The sequence below is a fragment of the Papio anubis genome, chromosome 10 (genome assembly GCF_008728515.1).
Source record: "Papio anubis isolate 15944 chromosome 10, Panubis1.0, whole genome shotgun sequence".
NCBI lineage: Eukaryota > Metazoa > Chordata > Mammalia > Primates > Cercopithecidae > Papio > Papio anubis.
Window position 1 is genome coordinate 87128217 of NC_044985.1, and position 17059 is coordinate 87145275.

Genomic DNA, 17059 nt, shown 5'->3' on the forward strand with positions numbered 1-17059 from the left:
TTTTTTTAGTATTGATATGTACTGTCTTTGCTACTCTTTTCTTTCCTGTCTAAGCTAATTTTATTTTCCTGAAATTAAAAACAACAATAACAAAACACACAACACACAAAAGAAAACAAAAATGTTAACATCCAGACTCACTGTATAAGTTGGAATGATGAGAGTACAGAGCACCTGGTTTTCTGTATGTATGTGTATATACGTATATATACACACCTGTATATATGTATATGTACACATATATAGTGCACAAAATATATACATATATGTATGTATTTTATTGTTGTTGAGACAGAGTCTCGCTCTGTCACCCAGGCTGGAGTGCAGTGGTGTGATCTCAGCTCACTGCAACCTCCGCCTCCCAGGTTCAAGCAATTCTCGTGCCTCAGCTTCCCTAGTAGCTGGGATTACAGGTGTGCACCACCACGCCTGGCTAATTTTTGTGTTTTTAGTAGAGGCAGGGTTTCACCATGTTGGCCACGTTGGTCTTGAACTCCTGACTTCAAGTGATCTACCCACCTCTGCCTCCCAAAGTGCTCCATGATAGGAGTTTTCAGATGCTGCTTGGTGTAATGTAATGGGGAGCCGAGCAAGAAGACACGAGGCAGATGAGAACTGAGGTAGCCTTTATTGGGCTCGCCAGCGAGGTTCACTGGTCCACTAGGAGGAGGGCTGAGGAAGTCGCGCTTGGGGCAGGTATCGGGGGGCCTTTTATAGGGCGAGGTAGGCGGGGTTTGTAGGTTTCGGTTTTCCTGAGTTAGGTTTCGATTTCTGAGGAATGACGTATCCAGGAGCTTGCGCAGAGCAGGGGTTTTTTGGCGGGTGCGGGCTTTTTCGCGGGCTGAGAGTCTTAGCAGGAAGTGAAGGGCGGGAAGTCCTAACAAAGGGCCTGCCATGCCGGGTGATACCGCCATATTGGGTCTAGATTCCTGCCTAACACTTGGCTTTGGAGAGTTCCTTATTGCCACTACAACTCTGAGCTGTAGGGCAGCTCCTATTAGCCGTATGCAGATCACCACAAGTCTTAGTCGGCCCCACACTTTCTTGGAGCACACAGTCCCTGGTAAGAGACCTGTGACTCCCCACTTCGCAGCTTATGAGCCTCATTAGGCCCCTCCATTCACACACTTTCACACACTTCCCCACTCCTAGTTCCTGTGTTCGTAGTTGGGGTGGTGAGAGTGGCCACCCAGTTTCCCAGTTGGGGTGGCGAGCCACTCTTGTCACCTCCAGTTTCCTAGTTGGGGTGGCGAGCCACTCTCGCCACTTCCAGTTTCCTTTTCGTAACTCACTTAGCGAGCCACTCTCAAGTCCTGTGTTGGTTCAGGTGTGAGCCACTCTCGTCGCCCCGAGCCCCTCTGGGTCAGAATATTCGGCACACCCCAGGAGGTGATCAGGCTCCTCTTTTGTCCCCATGGGTCCTGCCTTGGGCCCCAAAGCCTTACTGTGGTTCCTGAAGCGTGCTGTTTCTGAAATCGTCCTGTAGCCCCTCTTTAGGTTCTGCTGTGCTGCTGAGCAGGGGTGCCAGGTCAGGGGAGAGCTGATCTCCTCTATGGGCTGAAGTTCTCCCGGCAGCGCCTGGGGTCACAGGTCTCCCCTGGCCCAGGGCTCCAGCCCCCAGAGGCAAAGGAGACAGTAAACCTGCCATCTCGGGTCCCTTCGTGGTCACCAAAAATGTTGCGGGGAACTGAGGACCAGAGAGACTGATATGGAGAACAGGAGGATTGTTTATTTTAAGGTACGCACGGGCTCAGTAGATTCGCATCCAAAAAACTGAACATTGAACAACGACAGAGCGGGGTTTTTATAAGCGGACTTACAGAAGCAAAACAAAAGTAGTTAATTATACAGTGACAGGTCACGTAATCTATAGCATAACATAACTTGTGACCTTGCATAGCTGGTGACCTTGTAGCTGTATTGAAAGAAAAACAAGAACTGGCTAAATACAGACATTTGTAATACATAATCATGCTTAAGAAGCCAGGGAAAGGAGTAACAGTAAAAAAAAAAAGATATCTTTCTCTTTTTTTCCTTCCTTTAACCTTGCTCCGAATGGGGGTGGTGGTGTCTGGAGCGTTATCCTTTGGCCTTGGCTTTCCGGACAGTGTTATCTTATAACTGTCCTTGAAGTGAGCTTGCTGGGCAGAGAAAAGCTTGTTCTTTTCTTTTCTTTTTTCTTTTTCTTTTTCTTTTTTCTTTTTCCTTTTCCTTTTCCCTTCCCTTCCCTTCCCTTCCCGTCTCGTCTCCCCCCCCTTTCCCTCCCCTCCCTTCCTTTCCTTTTCCTTTTCCTTTTCTTTCTTTTCAGACGGAGTCTCACTCTGACACCCAGGCTGGAATGTAGTGGCATGATCTCCCCTCACTGCAACCTCCGCCTCCTGGGTTCAAGCAGTTCTCTGCCTCAGCCTCCTGAGTAGCTGGGAATACAGGCACCTGCCTCCATGCCTAGCTCATTTTTTTTATTGTTAGTAGAGACAGGGTTTCACCATCTTGGCCAGGCTTGTCTTGAACTCCTGACCTTGTGATCCACCGCCTCAGCCTCCCAAAGTGCTGGGATTTCAGGCATGAGCCACCGCGCCTGGTGTTGGTCTTATCTTTTTAACCCTTGCCTTGCCTGTTACTTTTCTTAGAGTGAATGAATGCATATTTATTTTTAAATTTCTGCCTCAACTTGAGGTCAGGAGTTTGAGGCTGGCCTGGCCAGCATGGTGAAACCCTATCTTTACTAAAAATACAAAAATTACTTGTGTGTAGTGGCACATGCCTATAGCCCTAGCTACTCAGGAGGCTGAGGCAGGAGCATCACTTGAACCCAGGAGGCGGAGGTTGCAGTGAGCCAAGATCTTGCCACTCACTGCACTCCAGTCTGGGCGACAGAGCTAGACTCGTCTCAAAACAAAACAAAACAAAAACTTCCTATCATTCCAGTGTTTTGTGTGCACAGTAGAATTTTAATGTTATCAGATTATACGCATGGATAATCTTTGTGTTTTTTATTTACTATTGTATTGTAAGCATTTTTTTTTTTTTTTTTTTTTTTTTTTTTGACAGCGTCTCGCTCTGTGGCCCAGGCTGGAGTGCAGTGGCTGGATCTCAGCTCACTGCAAGCTCCGCCTCCCGGCTTTACGCCATTCTCCTCCCTCAGCCTCCCGAGTAGCTAGAATTACAGGCGCCCGCCACCTCTCCCAGCTAGTTTTTTGTATTTTTTAGTAGAGATGGGGTTTCACCGTGTTAGCCAGGATGGTCTCAATCTCCTGACCTCGTGATCCGCCCGTCTCGGCCTCCCAAAGTGCTGGGATTACAGGCTTGAGCCACTGTGCGCTGTCCCTATTGTGAGCATTTTTATAACACTTAGTATTCTTTGAAAATCACATTTGATCTGGGTGTAGTGGCTCACACCTGTAATCTTAGCACTTTGAGAGGCTGAGGTGGGTGGATTCTTTGAGGGCAGGAGTTCAAGACCAGCTTGGCCAACATGGTGAAAGCCCATCTCTACTAAAAATACAAAAAAATTAGCCGGGCATGATGGCATGCATTTGTAGTCCCAGCTACTTAGGATGTTGAGGCATGAGAATCACTTGAACCTGGGAGGCAGAGATTGCAGTGAGCCAAGATTGCGTCACTGCACTCCAGCCTGGGTAATAGAGTGAGACTCCGTCTCCAAAAAAAAAAAAAAGAAAGAAAGAAAAGAAAATCACATTTGAAAAGAACCTATAATGTCAATTTTACCTTCTAAATGCCTTTCAAATTGATCTACTTCTCTCCCATCAGCATTGCCATCACCCTGGTTTAGATTTACGTAATTTACCTGGATTGCTTATTTCTCTTTCCCCTTTCCTCCCCATCTGTTTTCCCATGCTTTGCAGTTGACAGGTACTTCTTGGCAGTCCGATGAAACCTTTGACTCCTTCTGAGAATAACATTTTTAAATGCATAGCTAAAGGAAACCAATAAATATAGTTACAAAATATTAATACTTTTTATAAAAACTTACGATATTATATTTGCCTCTTTGTTAATGTGTTAAATAGCAAGATTTATAGCAAGATCTAATAATCTTTCCAGAAACTTCCATGATTTTAAAGTAGTGATGCAAGGGCCAAAATTATTATTATGAGATTTTTCCAGTATTTATAATGGGAACATATTTTGAGATTTGTATTGGTTTAAAAAGTCAGAGCCTATACTCATAATCGAAGGAAATGCCAAGTTTTATTCAGAGGTTAATTAAAAAGAAAGATTGTTTTTTTCCCCTGATCTGAGTTCATAGACTGCACTGGATTCCATGAACAGACCCTTTGGTATCTGTGGACTCTAGTTTGAAAACCCCTTTGTTCTTGGGACAAACTCCAAATTTTTAATGTAGTCTTCAGGACTTTTAATGATATAGCCTGGCTACTTTTCCAGCCTGGTTTCCCACATTCTCATTTGGCTTATAGTCTAGTCACACTTGTTTTCTTTTAAGTCTTCAGATGTACCCTGTTCCCTCCTATCTCAGGGCCTGTTCATGCTATTCACTTTGCCTGGAATGCATCTCCAGTCATCCACACACCTAGCTAATGTGTGTTTGTTTTTCAGCTCCTAGTTTAAATGTCACTTCCCCAGGGACGCTCTCTCTGATCATCCCACATTGCTAGATAGGTCCCCTTTTATTTATTTTGTTTTAATGTTTTAATTTTTTAAGACAGAGTCTTGCTGTGTGGCCTAGGCTGGAGTGCAATGACCTGATCATAGCTCACTGTAACCTCAAATTCCTGGGCCCATGGGATCCTCCCACCTCAGCCTCCTGAGTAGCTGGGACTACAGGCATGTGCCACCATGACTGGCTAGTTGTATTTAAAATTTTTTTGTAAAGATGTGTGTCTCATTATGTTTCCTAGGCTGGTCTTGAATTCGTGGCCTCAAGTGTTCCTCCCACCTTAGTCTCCCAAAGTGCTGGGTTTTCAAGCATGAGCTACTGCACCCGGCCAGGTTCCCCTTTAGATGCTATCATAACACCCTGTGCCTTTCGTTTACAACACTTTTCCCAGTTTATAATTCTGTTTTATTTTATTTATTTATTTTTATTTTTATTTTCTTTTTGAGATGGAGTCTCGCTCTTTCTGCCAGGCTGGAGTGCAGTGATGCAATCTTGGCATACTGCAACCTCTGTCTCCTGGGTTCAAGAGATTTTCCATCCTCAGCCTCCCGAGTAGCTGGGATTACATGTGCATGCCACCACGTCCAGTAATTTTTGTATTTTAATAGAGACAGGGTTTCACCATGTTAGCCAGTTTGGTCTCAAACTCCTAGCCTCAGGTGATCCGCCCACCTTGGCCTCCCAAAGTGCTGGGATTACAGGCGTGAGCCACTGCACCCACCTGTAATTCTATTTTTTGTAATCCTTTGAGTGTCTGTCTCCCTCACTTAAGTGTGTGCTCCATGAAGGTAGGGACTGTTCTATTTTGATTACTGCTGTATAACTTGGCTCTTGTTATACAGCAGGCCCTCAGTTAATATTTATTACATCAGTGAATGAATACTGATAACTTAACGTTCCTAAATTCTTTGACTCCTCTGTTACTTCCATAGGTCTGTTCTTTCTTTTTTCTCCTCTGAAACATTTTTCCCAGCCTTGCCTGGCTAACTTCTACTCCAGCCTCCAGTTTAGTTAAGTATGCTTCCCTCCATGTACCGTCTCTAAACTTGCATAACAACTGGATATATTTACATAAAATTAAGATGATTTTTTTCTTTTTAAAATTTTTCACATAGAGATGGGGTCTCACCATGTCACCCAGGCTGGTCTCAAACTCCTGGGCTCAAGCGGTCCACCCACCGCAGCCTCCCATGACCAGACCCTGTCTCTACAAAAAAAAAAAAAAAAAAAAATTAGCTGGGCATGGTGGCGTATGCCTGTGGTCGCAGCTAATCAAGAGTCTGAGGCAGGAGGATTGCTTGAGCCTGGGAGGCAGAGGTTGCAGTGAGCCAAGATTGCACCACTGCACTCCAGTCTAGGCGACTGTGAGACCCTGTCTCAAAAAGAAAGAAAAAGAAAAATCCATTTGGCCAGTTTGGGTTTATTTTCCTTTCCCTCTTCTATAACTGTGTTCATTCTTCCTGAAAATGTTCTGACTACACATTGTAAGCATTTTTTGTATTTAAATACCTGGTAGTTCTCTTAAGAGTATGCCTTATTAACTTTAAAAGTTTAAAAAAAATTTTTTTTTGCCTGTCGCGGTGGCTCATGCCTATAATCCCAGCACTTTGGGAGGCCGATGCCAGCGGATCATGAAGTCAGGAGTTCAAGACCAGTCTGACCAACATAGTGAAACTCCGTCTCTACTAAAACCCCGTCTCTACTAAAAATACAAAAAATTAGCTGGGTGTGGTGGCAGGCACCTGTAATCCCAGCTACTCAGGAGGCTGAGGCAGGAGAATTGCTTGAATCCAGGAAGCGGAGTTGCAGCGAGCTGAGATCGCTCCACTGCATACCAGCCCAGGCAACAGTGAATGACTCCGTCTCTAAAAATATATATATTTATATATATATGGTTACTTAGGGTTGCTTAGTAGGTGTATATATTTATGGGGTACGTGAGATATTTTGATACAGATATACAATGTGTAATAATCACATTAGGGTAAATCAGGTATCTTCTTTTATTTTTTTCAGTCAAGGTCTTGCACTGTTGCCTGGTCTCAAGTGCAGTGGCACAATTATAGCTTACTGGAGCATCGAATTCCTGAGCTGAAGGGATCCTCCTGCCTCAGCCTCCTGAGTAACTAGGACCACAGGCACATGCCACCATGCCCAGCTAATTTTTGTATTTTTGTGTAGAGATAGGGTCGCACTATGTTTCCTATGCCATTGTTAAAATCCTGGTGTCAAGTGATCCTCCTGCCTCAGACTCCCGAAGCACTAGGATTATAGGTGTGAGCCACTGTGCCTCACAGGCCTTTACAGTATCCACTTTTAAAAATTACATTTGGAAGCTGGGCATAGTGGCACATGCCTGTATTCCCAACTACTCAGGAGGAAGAATCGCATCAGCCCAGGAGTTCAAGGATATTGTGAGTGATAATTGTGTCTGTGAATAGCCACTGCACCCCTGCCTGGGCAACATAGCAGGACCCCATGTTTAAAAAAAAAAATACAGTTAGTAAATGTTGAATGCCATTTTTCCCATATGGAAGTTCTAGCTGAAACTACACTTTTCATTTAAGACTTGAGACTGACTTTCTCAGTCCACTATAAGCATTAATTAATACATTGGTTCTGCTCTGCACACTTCTGCTTCTAAAAACACACTGAACAAAACCTTCCTTTATCTATGGTTGCTGCTGATTAGTTTCTATATTTTCCAGCTTTCATCTGTAACTGTGATAGCCAGTATTCTCAGGGCTATCAGGAGGCTTGTGCATCCAAATTCCCAATCTCTCATTGTTACCGTTCCTGTTTTGTATCTCAAGGTTCTGTATTGGTTGTGCACACGTCATATTCTTTGAAGCTCTCAGGCTGCCTGCTTTTTGTTTGCCATAGCTGTTCCTGTTACTTCGCATTTTCCTCCCTGGAGGCAGTTATGTTGCCTCTATTTAAGCACTCACCAGTCAGAATCTCGCTGTTCTGCTTAAATACCCAACATTTGTCGGTAAGAAATACTTTCGTATTTAATTGTGTATCTCCAGGAATTTTGCCCATTTCTCTTTGCCTTACTTTCAATCATGATAGAAGCACCTTTTTCTTTTCAGTAATATTATTGTTAAAAGCCTTAATTATTTTGTCTTCTCTGCCTCAAACTAAGTAATTCTGACTTCCTTAATCTTTTATCACAGGCTCTGTTCTCCAAACTTTCAATCTTTTCTGTTGTTCCATATTCCATTGTTTTCTCCTTCTACTCATTCAGAGGCAAATTATGGTGGTTTTTTAAGTTTTGGTTCATAGACTGTGTCCTTATGTGAGAAATTTACTTTAGGTTTATATTGTCAACCCCATAGCACAAACCAGGTACTTAATTTAGGCATTAGTCAGTGATATGGTTTGTTTATTTGTCCCTATGCAAATCTTATATTGAATTGTAACCCCCGGTATTGGGGGTGGGGCTTGGTGGAAGGTGATTGGATCATGGGAGTGGAGTCCTCATGGCTTGGTGCTATCCTCACTATAGTGAATTCTTATGAGATCTTGTTGTTTAAAAGTGTGTGGCACCTTCCCCCCTCTCTCTTGCTCCTGCTTTTGCCATGTGACCTGCTACCTCCCCTTTGCCTTCTGCCATGATTATAAGCTTCCTGAGGCCTCATCAGAAGCCAGGTAGGTACCTGGCACCATGCTTTCTTTATAAAGTACCCAGTCGCGGCCAGGCGCAGTGGCTTATGCCTGTAATCCCAGCACTTTGGGAGGCCAAGGCGGGCAGATCACAAGGTCAGGAATTTGAGACCAGCCTGGTCAATATGGTGAAACTGCATCTCTACAAAAAATACAAAAATTAGTCAGGCATGGTGGCACATGCCTGTAGTTCCAGCTATTTGGGAGGCTGAGGCAGAAGAATCTCTTGAACCTGGCTAATTTTTGTATTTTTAGTAGAGATGTGGTTTCACCATGTTGGCCAAGCTGGTCTTGAACTCCTGACCTCGTGATTCGCCTGCCTCGGCCTCCCAAAGTGCTGGGATTACAGGCATATCTTTTTATTTTTTTTTGAGATAGAGTCTCACTCTGTCACCCAGACTGGAGTGCAGTGGCACGATCTCAGCCCACTGCAACTTCTACCTCCCAAGTTCAAGTGATTCTTCTGCGTCAGCCTCCTTAGTAGCTGGGATTACAGGCACCCGCTACAACGCCCAGCTAACTTTCGTATTTTTAGTAGAGACAGGGTTTCACCATGTTGGTCAGGCTCGTCTTGAACTCTTGACCTCAGGTGGTCCACCTGCCTCGGCCTCCCAAAGTGGTGGAATTGCAGATGTGAGCCACTGCGCCCAGCCTATTTATTTTTTGAGACAGTGTCACTCTGTCATCCAGGCTGGAGTGCAGTGACGCAGTTTTGGCTCCTTGCAACCTCCACCTCGTGGGTTCAAGAAGTTCTTGTGCCTCAGCCTCCCAAGTAGCTGGAACTACAGGTGTGTGCCATGACGCCTGGCTAATTTTTATATTTTTACTAGAGACGAAATTTCACCATGTTGGCCAGGCTGGTCTTGAACTCCTGACCTCAGGTGATCCACCCGCCTCGGCCTCCCAAAATGCTGGGATTACAGGCGTGAGCCACTGCATCTGGCCTGTTTTTAATTTTTAGAGACAGAGTCTCGCTTTGTCACCCTACTGGAGTGCAGTGGCACAGTCATAGCTTAATATACCTTAGTACACCTGGGCTCAAGTGATCCTCCAGCCTCAGCCTCCCAGGTAGCTAGGATTACAGGTGTGTGCCACCATGGCCAGCTAATTTTTAAAATTTATTTTTGGTAGAGAGAGGGTCTTGTTTTGTTGCCCACCCTGGCCTTGAACTCCTGGCTTCAAGCCATCATCTGTCCTTGGCCTCCCAAAGCACTAGGATTACTAGCATGGGCTACCAAGCCCAGCTGGTATCTGAGATTAATTATAATTTATTTCCTTTTTTCTGACTTTAAGATTTTTAGTTTCTTTTCCTGCTTTATTGCCAAACATTCCATTATAAATTTAATGTCTTTAAGATTCATGGTGCTTTCTCTCTCTCTTTCTGTCTCTTTTTTTTCTTATTCTTTTTTTCTCTTTTTTCTTGATTAATGTTTCCAGAGGTCTTTATCAGTGTGGGTCCAATGGGAGAGAGAAGGCATATAACTATTTGAACAAAGAAAGTTTTATGTAAAGAATTATAGGCTGAACATAGTGGCTCACATCTGTAATACCAGCACTGTGGGAGGCTAAGGTGGGAGGATTGCCTGAACCCAGGAGTTCAAGACCCACCTGGGCAACATAGTGAGACCCCACCTCTACAAAAATAAAAAATGAAGAGTTATAATAGGGGCTACTCTAAGGAGAACTCTAAAGAATATAGGAATACACCTGGGCACAGCGACTTATGCTTATAATCCCAGCACTTGGAGAGGCCGGGGTGGGAGGATAGGTTGAGTTCAGGAGTTTAAGACCATCCTGGGCAAAATGGCAAGACCCTGTCTCTACAAACAAAAATTAAAAAAAAATATATTAGCTGGTGTGGTAGTGCATGCCTATAGTTCCAGCTACTCAGGAGGCAAGGCAGGAGGATGGGAGGATCCCTTGAGCCCAGGAGCTATAGGATGTAGTGTGCAGTGATCACTCCAGCCTGGACTGGAGTGTAGTGGCATGATCACTGCGCACTGCATCCTGTAGCTCCTGGGCTCCTTTGTCTCTTAAAAAAAAAAAAAAAAGGAATAGCAGATATAAGGAACAGTCACAAACCCCAGGGCCAAGATAGAGGGCACTAAGAAGACCCCTGTTCCTCAGGACTCAGATTCAGGCTTGTTGGAGGAGCCACAACTGCTGTGAATGGCAGAGGGGTTGCTATGGTGCCATATTAGCAAAACTTGCTAGAAATCTGCCCTTTGGACCTGGTTGGACATTTATCCTCTAGTATGCTGTCCTTTAGGGTGGTGGGGAAAGCTGTTCATGGAGAGGTGTTTCACCTGAGGCACAACTTTTTTGGGGGAGTTGGCAGGGCAAGCTTCTGGCCACTCCATGCTGCAGGAGGTGCTGCAGGGTTGGAGGACATCTCTTACGAAAGCATCCAAGGGGAGGGCTGATGGGGGAAGCTGCTGACTGCTTTCCAGTGCACTGCAAGACCCTGACTCTGGAAAGCTTCAGACATCACAGTGGCCTGCTCTGTGACAAGCAGGGGAACCAAGAAGCAAAACTCTTCTTACAAATGTCTCTCTAGCACCTTATGCTGAGAAAGCTTAACATCATGCCAGGTGGCAAAGGAAAAATATGTAAAGGACTCAAGTCAATTTTTATATTATTTTATTTTATTTTATTATTTATTTTTAAATTAGAGATGGTGGTCTCACTATGTTGCCAAGTCTGGTCTCAAACTCCTGGCCTCAAGTGATCCTCCCGCCTCAGCCCCTCAAAGTGCTGGGATTACAGACGTACACCACCGTGCCAGACCTGCTAGTCTATTTTAACAGCAAGGCAAAAAGAATGAATTTATAGGTCAGGAGCAATACATTTGTAACTGATACAATGTCTTTCAATTTTATTAAAATTTTTTACATGAACCAACTTTTTTCTCTATATATTATGTTTGTTTTCTAATTTTGTTTATGCTCTTATGTTTATTTCCTTCCTTCTACTTTCATTGGTTTTAATTTGCTATTCTTTTTCTAGTTTCTTGAGATGGTTGCTTAGATCATTAATAAACAGCCGTTTCCCTCCCAATATATGAATTTAAGTCTATACATTTCCCTCTATATTTGTGTCATATACAAGTTTTTTTTGTTTTGTTTTGTTTTTTGTTTTTTTTGAGACGGAGTCTTGCTCTGTCGTCCAGGCTGGAGTGCAGTGGCATAGTTTCAGCTTACTGCAAGCTCTGCCTCCTGGGTTCACGCCGTTCTCCTGCCTCAACCTCCTGAGTAGCTGGGACTACAGGCGCCCGCCACGCCCAGCTGATTTTTTGTATTTTTAGTAGAGGTGGGGTTTCACTGTGTTAGCCAGGATGGTCTTGATCTCCTGACCTTGTGATCTGCCCGCCTCAGCCTCCCAAAGTGCTGGGATTACAGGCGTGAGCCACTGCGCCTGGCCTCTTTCGTGCCTTCTTTAGAAATAATAAAATATTTTTGAGTATTCTGTTTTCTGTGTTAGCTTATTAGTTATGTATTTTAACTATTTTAGTATTTGTTTAGAGTAGGGCTTTTCACTGTTGGCAGTATTCAAACTTAGGCCTGTGATTATTTATTGTAGAGGGCTATCCTGTGCATGGTGGGATATTTAGGAGCATCTGTGGCTTTTACACCTAGATGCCAGTAGCACCTCACCCCAGTTGTGACAATCAAAAAATGTCTCCAGACATTTCTGAATGTCCTTTGGAGACAAAATCACCCTGGTTGAGAACCGCTGCCCTAGAGGTTATAATAGGCATTCTTGGCTTATTATAGTCTAATGTTAATGATAACTTTTACCAATTACTCAACAATGCCAGGGCCTTACTAACTCCATATTCTCTCTCCCACCTTTATACTTTGATTTTGTACACTAATTATTCATTTTGTTATGTACCCACATTCCATTATTCTTCATTTTCTATGTCTTTCTTTCAGAGCTCTTTACTTTCTGTATCTGTGTCTTAAATTTTCCTTCCATCTTTATTTTATATAAAGATAAGGGATTTTGATTCTATGATAAATCCAGGATGATCTCATTAGAGATCCTTAATTACATCTACAAAATTTATTTATTTATTTTTTCTTGAGATGGAGTCTTGCTCTTTCACCCAGGCTGGAGTGCAGTGGCGTGATCTTGGCTCATTGCAGCCCCAGTCTCCCAGATTCAAGCTATTCTCCTGCTTCAGCCACCTGAGTAGCTGGGATTACAGGTGTGCATCACCACACCCGGCTAATTTTTGTATTTTTAGTAGAGATAGGGTTTCACCATGTTGGCCAGGCTGGTCTCAAACTCCTGACCTCAGGTGATCCACCCACCTTTGCCTCCCAAAGTGCTAGGATTACAGGTATGAATCACTGTGACTGGCCTAAAGCTTGTTTATAATCTTTTCACTAGACTCTGTTTTTATTCCATAGGTATTTAATAAATATTTGGTGAAGGAAGGAATGACAAAGAGACTCTGAAAGGTTTCTATCACTGAAGTATGTTTAGGACTTTTATATATATCCATATATTTATTGATTACTATGTCACAGGCATTCTGTGGCAGACTTTTCATTATTTTTAATTAGGTACCAAGAGTATGGTCTTTTAATTTCCATTGGGTTTAAGGTTTTTCTGTCTTTGAGTTTTTAATTTATATTTTCTGTTTTTATTGTTGTGATAGTGGTTCTGTTTTGTTTTACGTATCAGCCCTTTGCCAAAAGCTGAACCTGAACCACTGAGGATGCAATTTTAGATGGAGCTAGTGTTAGTCTGACAGATTTGTACCTGAATGTTCACTTCGGTTACAGAGTTTAACTGTGTTTGCTATTAAATGAATCTACTTAGGAACATTTTCTGAGATTTAGTACGCAGAAATAGTAATCATTGTGCTTTTCTGTTCTCTTTCAGCTTTCAGAAGAATTATTAGATAAATGGCTCTCCTACCCAGAGACCCAGCATGTGCCCCTCAGCCAGCATATGCTTGGTTTTGCTATGAAGTCTGTTACACAGATGGTAATGGGTAGTACATTTGAAAATGATCAGGAAGTCGTTCGCTTCCAGAAGAATCATGGCACAGTAAGTCTGGGGCTAAATTTAAAATTATTCTTTCAGGCTGGGCGCCGTGGCTCACACCTGTAATCCCAGCACCTTGGGAGGCTGAAGTCAGGAGTTCAAGACCAGCCTGCCCAACATGGTGAAAACCTGTCCCTACTAAAAATACAAAAATCAGCTGGGTGTGGTGGTAAGACTCTGTCTCAAATAAAATAAATAAATAAATAAAATTATTATTTCATCATTAGCCAGGCATGGTGGCATGTGCCTGTTGTCCCAGCTACTGAGGCTGAGGCAGGAGGGATTACTTGAACCAAGCAGTTCAAGGCTAAAGAGAGCTATGATTGCAGCAGTGCACTCCAGCTTGGGAGACAAGAGTGAGACCTTGTCTCTAAAAAATGATAATAATAAATTAAGCAATTATTTCATCATACTGGGTAGTTTAATAATGCAGATTGTTGCCTGTCAAGAACAAGGCTTGTCTGGGTACAGTGGCTCACACCTGTAATCCCAGCACTTTGGGAGGCCGAGGCAGGCAGATCACTTGAGGTCAAGAGTTTGAGACCAGCCTGGCCAACATGGCAAAACCCCATCTCTACTGAAAATTTAAAAAAAACTAGCCAGGCATGGTGGCTTGCACCTGTAATTCAAGCTACTTGGGAGGCTGAGGCACAAGAATTGCCTGAACCCGGGTGGCAGAGATTATAGTGAGCCAAGACCGCGCCACTGCACTTCAGCCCTGGGTGTTGGAGTGAGACTCTTGTCTCAAAAAAAAAAAAGAAAGATCTCGGCCAGGCATGGTGGCTCATGCCTGTAATCCCAGCACTTTGGGAGGCCAAGGCAGGTGAATCACAAGGTCAGCAGTTCAAGACCAGCCTGGCCAAGATGGTGAAACCCCATCTCTACTAAAAAATACAAAAATTTGCTGGGCATGGTGGCAGGAGCCTGTAATCCCAGCTACTCGGGAGGCTGAGGCAGAGAACCACCTGAACCCGGGAGGTGGAGGTTGCAGTGAGCTGAGATTGCACCACTGTACTCCAACCTGGGCGACAAAGCAAGAGTCCATCTCAAAAAAGGGAAAAAAAAAAAAAAAGAGTGATCTCACCACTCTTTCCAGGATTTTCTTCCAGTTGCTGGTAGCTATCCTGCATATTTTTATGCTGGTGTTTTTTTTCTTTCCTTTCTTTTCTTATAACCTCAAAATAGAAATAATTTCAAACTTCCAGAAAAGTTACAGTTAATACAAGGAACTCCCTCCCTCCCATATATCCTTTACCCAGGTTCAGCAGTTGTTTACATTTTGCCGCACATGCTTTTGTCATTCATCTTCTATCTATATCTATCTATCCATCTGTCTATCCATTCCTCCCACTTTCCTGAAAGCATTTGAGAGTAAATTGAACATTTTGCCTGTTTTCCTCTAAATATTGCAGTTGATGTTTACTACGAGCAAGGATATTCTCTTATGTAGTTACAACATAGTTATCAAGTTTCTTTGGTTGTATCAATAATAATCTTGTAGATTCTCAGTCTCCTCCCCTCCAATTCTAGGACCCAATTCATGATCACTCAGTACTTTTATATATCAGACCTCTTTAATCTGGAACAGTTCCTCAGCTTTTCTTCATTTCTAGACCTTTACATTTTTGGATAGTACAGGACAGTTATTTTGTAGACTATCCCTCAATTTGAGTTTGTCTGATATTTCATGAGTAGATTCAAAATATGTATTTTTGGCAAGAATTTGATGTTTTCTTAATATTAATAAAAGCTGTCAAAGGAAACTTTTCAGACTATAAACAGGACTTATTCTTCCTCAAATGATTTTTTTTCTTTTTTGTTTTCATATGTCCACAGCCTTGCCATCAGAGTGGGCTTTCAAAGATTTTTTTTTATTTGTGTAAATTTATGAGTTTTATATATATAATTTTATTACATGCATAGATTGTGTAGTGTTAAAATCAGGACTTTTAGTGTATCCATCACCCAAATAATGCACATTGTACCCATTAAGTGATTTCTTATCCTCCTGCCCACCCCAAAATGATCTTTTAGTGTCTGAAATACCAAGGGATTGCCATTGTCCACTCATGCCACCAGGAATCATAACCAATTTGTGAATTCAGAGCCAATGATGACTGCATCATGACTGCTACTTGGATGAAAACAATTGGGAGATGTCATCAGTTGTAAGATGCATACTGATTTCACAGGTGTTAAAATGTGAAAAAACATACATCCTTTCTTCAGTTGTATATTGTATGTCCTAACTGTCCCCTGCAAATATTGTCCCAAGTATTTTTCCACCAATATTAATGTGCTCTTACTCTGTACTTTTGACAACATTTAGAATTGTTGGTCCTTAAATATTTGCCTTTCTAGGCCAGGTGCGGTGGCTTGTGCCTGTAGTCCCAGCACTTTGGGAAGCCAAAGCAAGAGGATTACTTGAGCCTAGAAGTTCAAGACCAGCCTGGGCAACACAGTGAGACCCCTGTCTCCAAATTTTTTTTTTTTTTAATTAGTGGAGTGTGGTGGCATGCGCACCTGTAGTCCCAGCTACTCAGGAGACTGAGGTGGGAAGATCACTTGAGCCCAGGAGGATCACACCACTGCACTGCAGCCTGGATGATAGAGTGAGACCCTGTCTCAAAAAGCAAAATTTTTGCCTATCCAATAAGCCAAAAATGACATTTTATGATTGAAATATATAGTTCTTTTTTTTTTTTTGAGATGGAGTTTTGCTCTTATTGTCCAGGCTGGAATGCAATGGTGCAATCTTGGCTCACTGCAACTTCCACCTCCTGGGTTAAAGCGATTCTCCTGCTTCAGCCTCCCCAGTAGCTGGGATTACTGGTGCCCACCACGATGCCTGGCTAATTTTTGTACCTTTAGTAGAGATGGCGTTTCACCATGTTGGCCAGCTGATCTCGAACTCCTGACCTTAAGTGATCCACCTGCCTCGGCCTTCCAAAGTGCTGGGATTACAGGCGTGAGCCACTGCGCCCAGCCTGAAATGTATAATTCTTTTTTTTTTTTTTTTAAGATGAAGTCTTGCTCTTGTCACTCAGACTGGAGTGCAATGGCACAATCTCGGCTCACTGCAACCTCCAGCTCCTGGGTTCAAGTGATTCTCCTGCCTCAGCCTCCCGAGTAGCCGGGATTACAGGTGCCTGTCACCATGCCCGGGTAATTTTTATATTTTTTAGTAGAGAACGGGGTTTCACCATCTTGGCCAGGCTGGTCTCGAACTCCTGACCTCAGGTGATCTGCCTGCCTCAGCCCCCCAAAGTGCTGGGATTACAGGCGTGAGCCTCCACGCCCGGCCTGTGTAATTATTTTGTTACTCGTGAGGTTAAACATCTTTTTTTTTTTTGAGACAGAGTCTCGCTGTGTGGCCCAGACTAGAGTGCAATCTCGGCTCACTGCAAGCTCCACCTCCGAAGTTCACACCATTCTCCTGCCTCAGCCTCCCGAGTAGCTGGAACTACAGATGCCCGCCACCACACCTGGCTAATTTTTTTTGTATTTTTAGCAGAGACGGGGTTTAACCATGTTAGCCAGGATGGTCTCGATCTCCTGACCTTGTGATCCACCCGCCTTGGCCTCCCAAAGTGCTGGGACTACAGCTGTGAGCCACCGCGCCTGGCCAAGGTTAAACATTTTTTTGCCTGGGTGCAGTGGTTCACCCCTATAACCCTCGCACTTTGGGAAACCAGA

The 17059-nt window shown here is 43.4% G+C and overlaps 1 protein-coding gene across 15 annotated transcripts in view; it reads left to right on the top strand.

Annotated features, from left to right (window-relative positions):
- LOC101023797 (cytochrome P450 20A1) overlaps positions 1-17059 on the top strand; it is a 67492-nt gene that overhangs the window by 14140 nt on the left and 36293 nt on the right. For 13 of the 15 annotated variants that reach the window (XR_635705.3, XR_001893531.3, XM_009182825.3 and 10 more), the window contains one exon: positions 13199-13366. Coding sequence is in view for 13 of the 15 variants with exons in the window: in XM_009182825.3 (XP_009181089.2) it covers positions 13199-13366 (168 nt within the window). In the remaining 2 variants the exon portion in view is untranslated. Of the gene's footprint in view, positions 1-13198; positions 13367-15397; positions 15556-17059 lie in introns of all 15 variants that reach the window. The other 2 variants (XM_031651469.1, XM_031651470.1) reach the window with 2 other exon arrangements.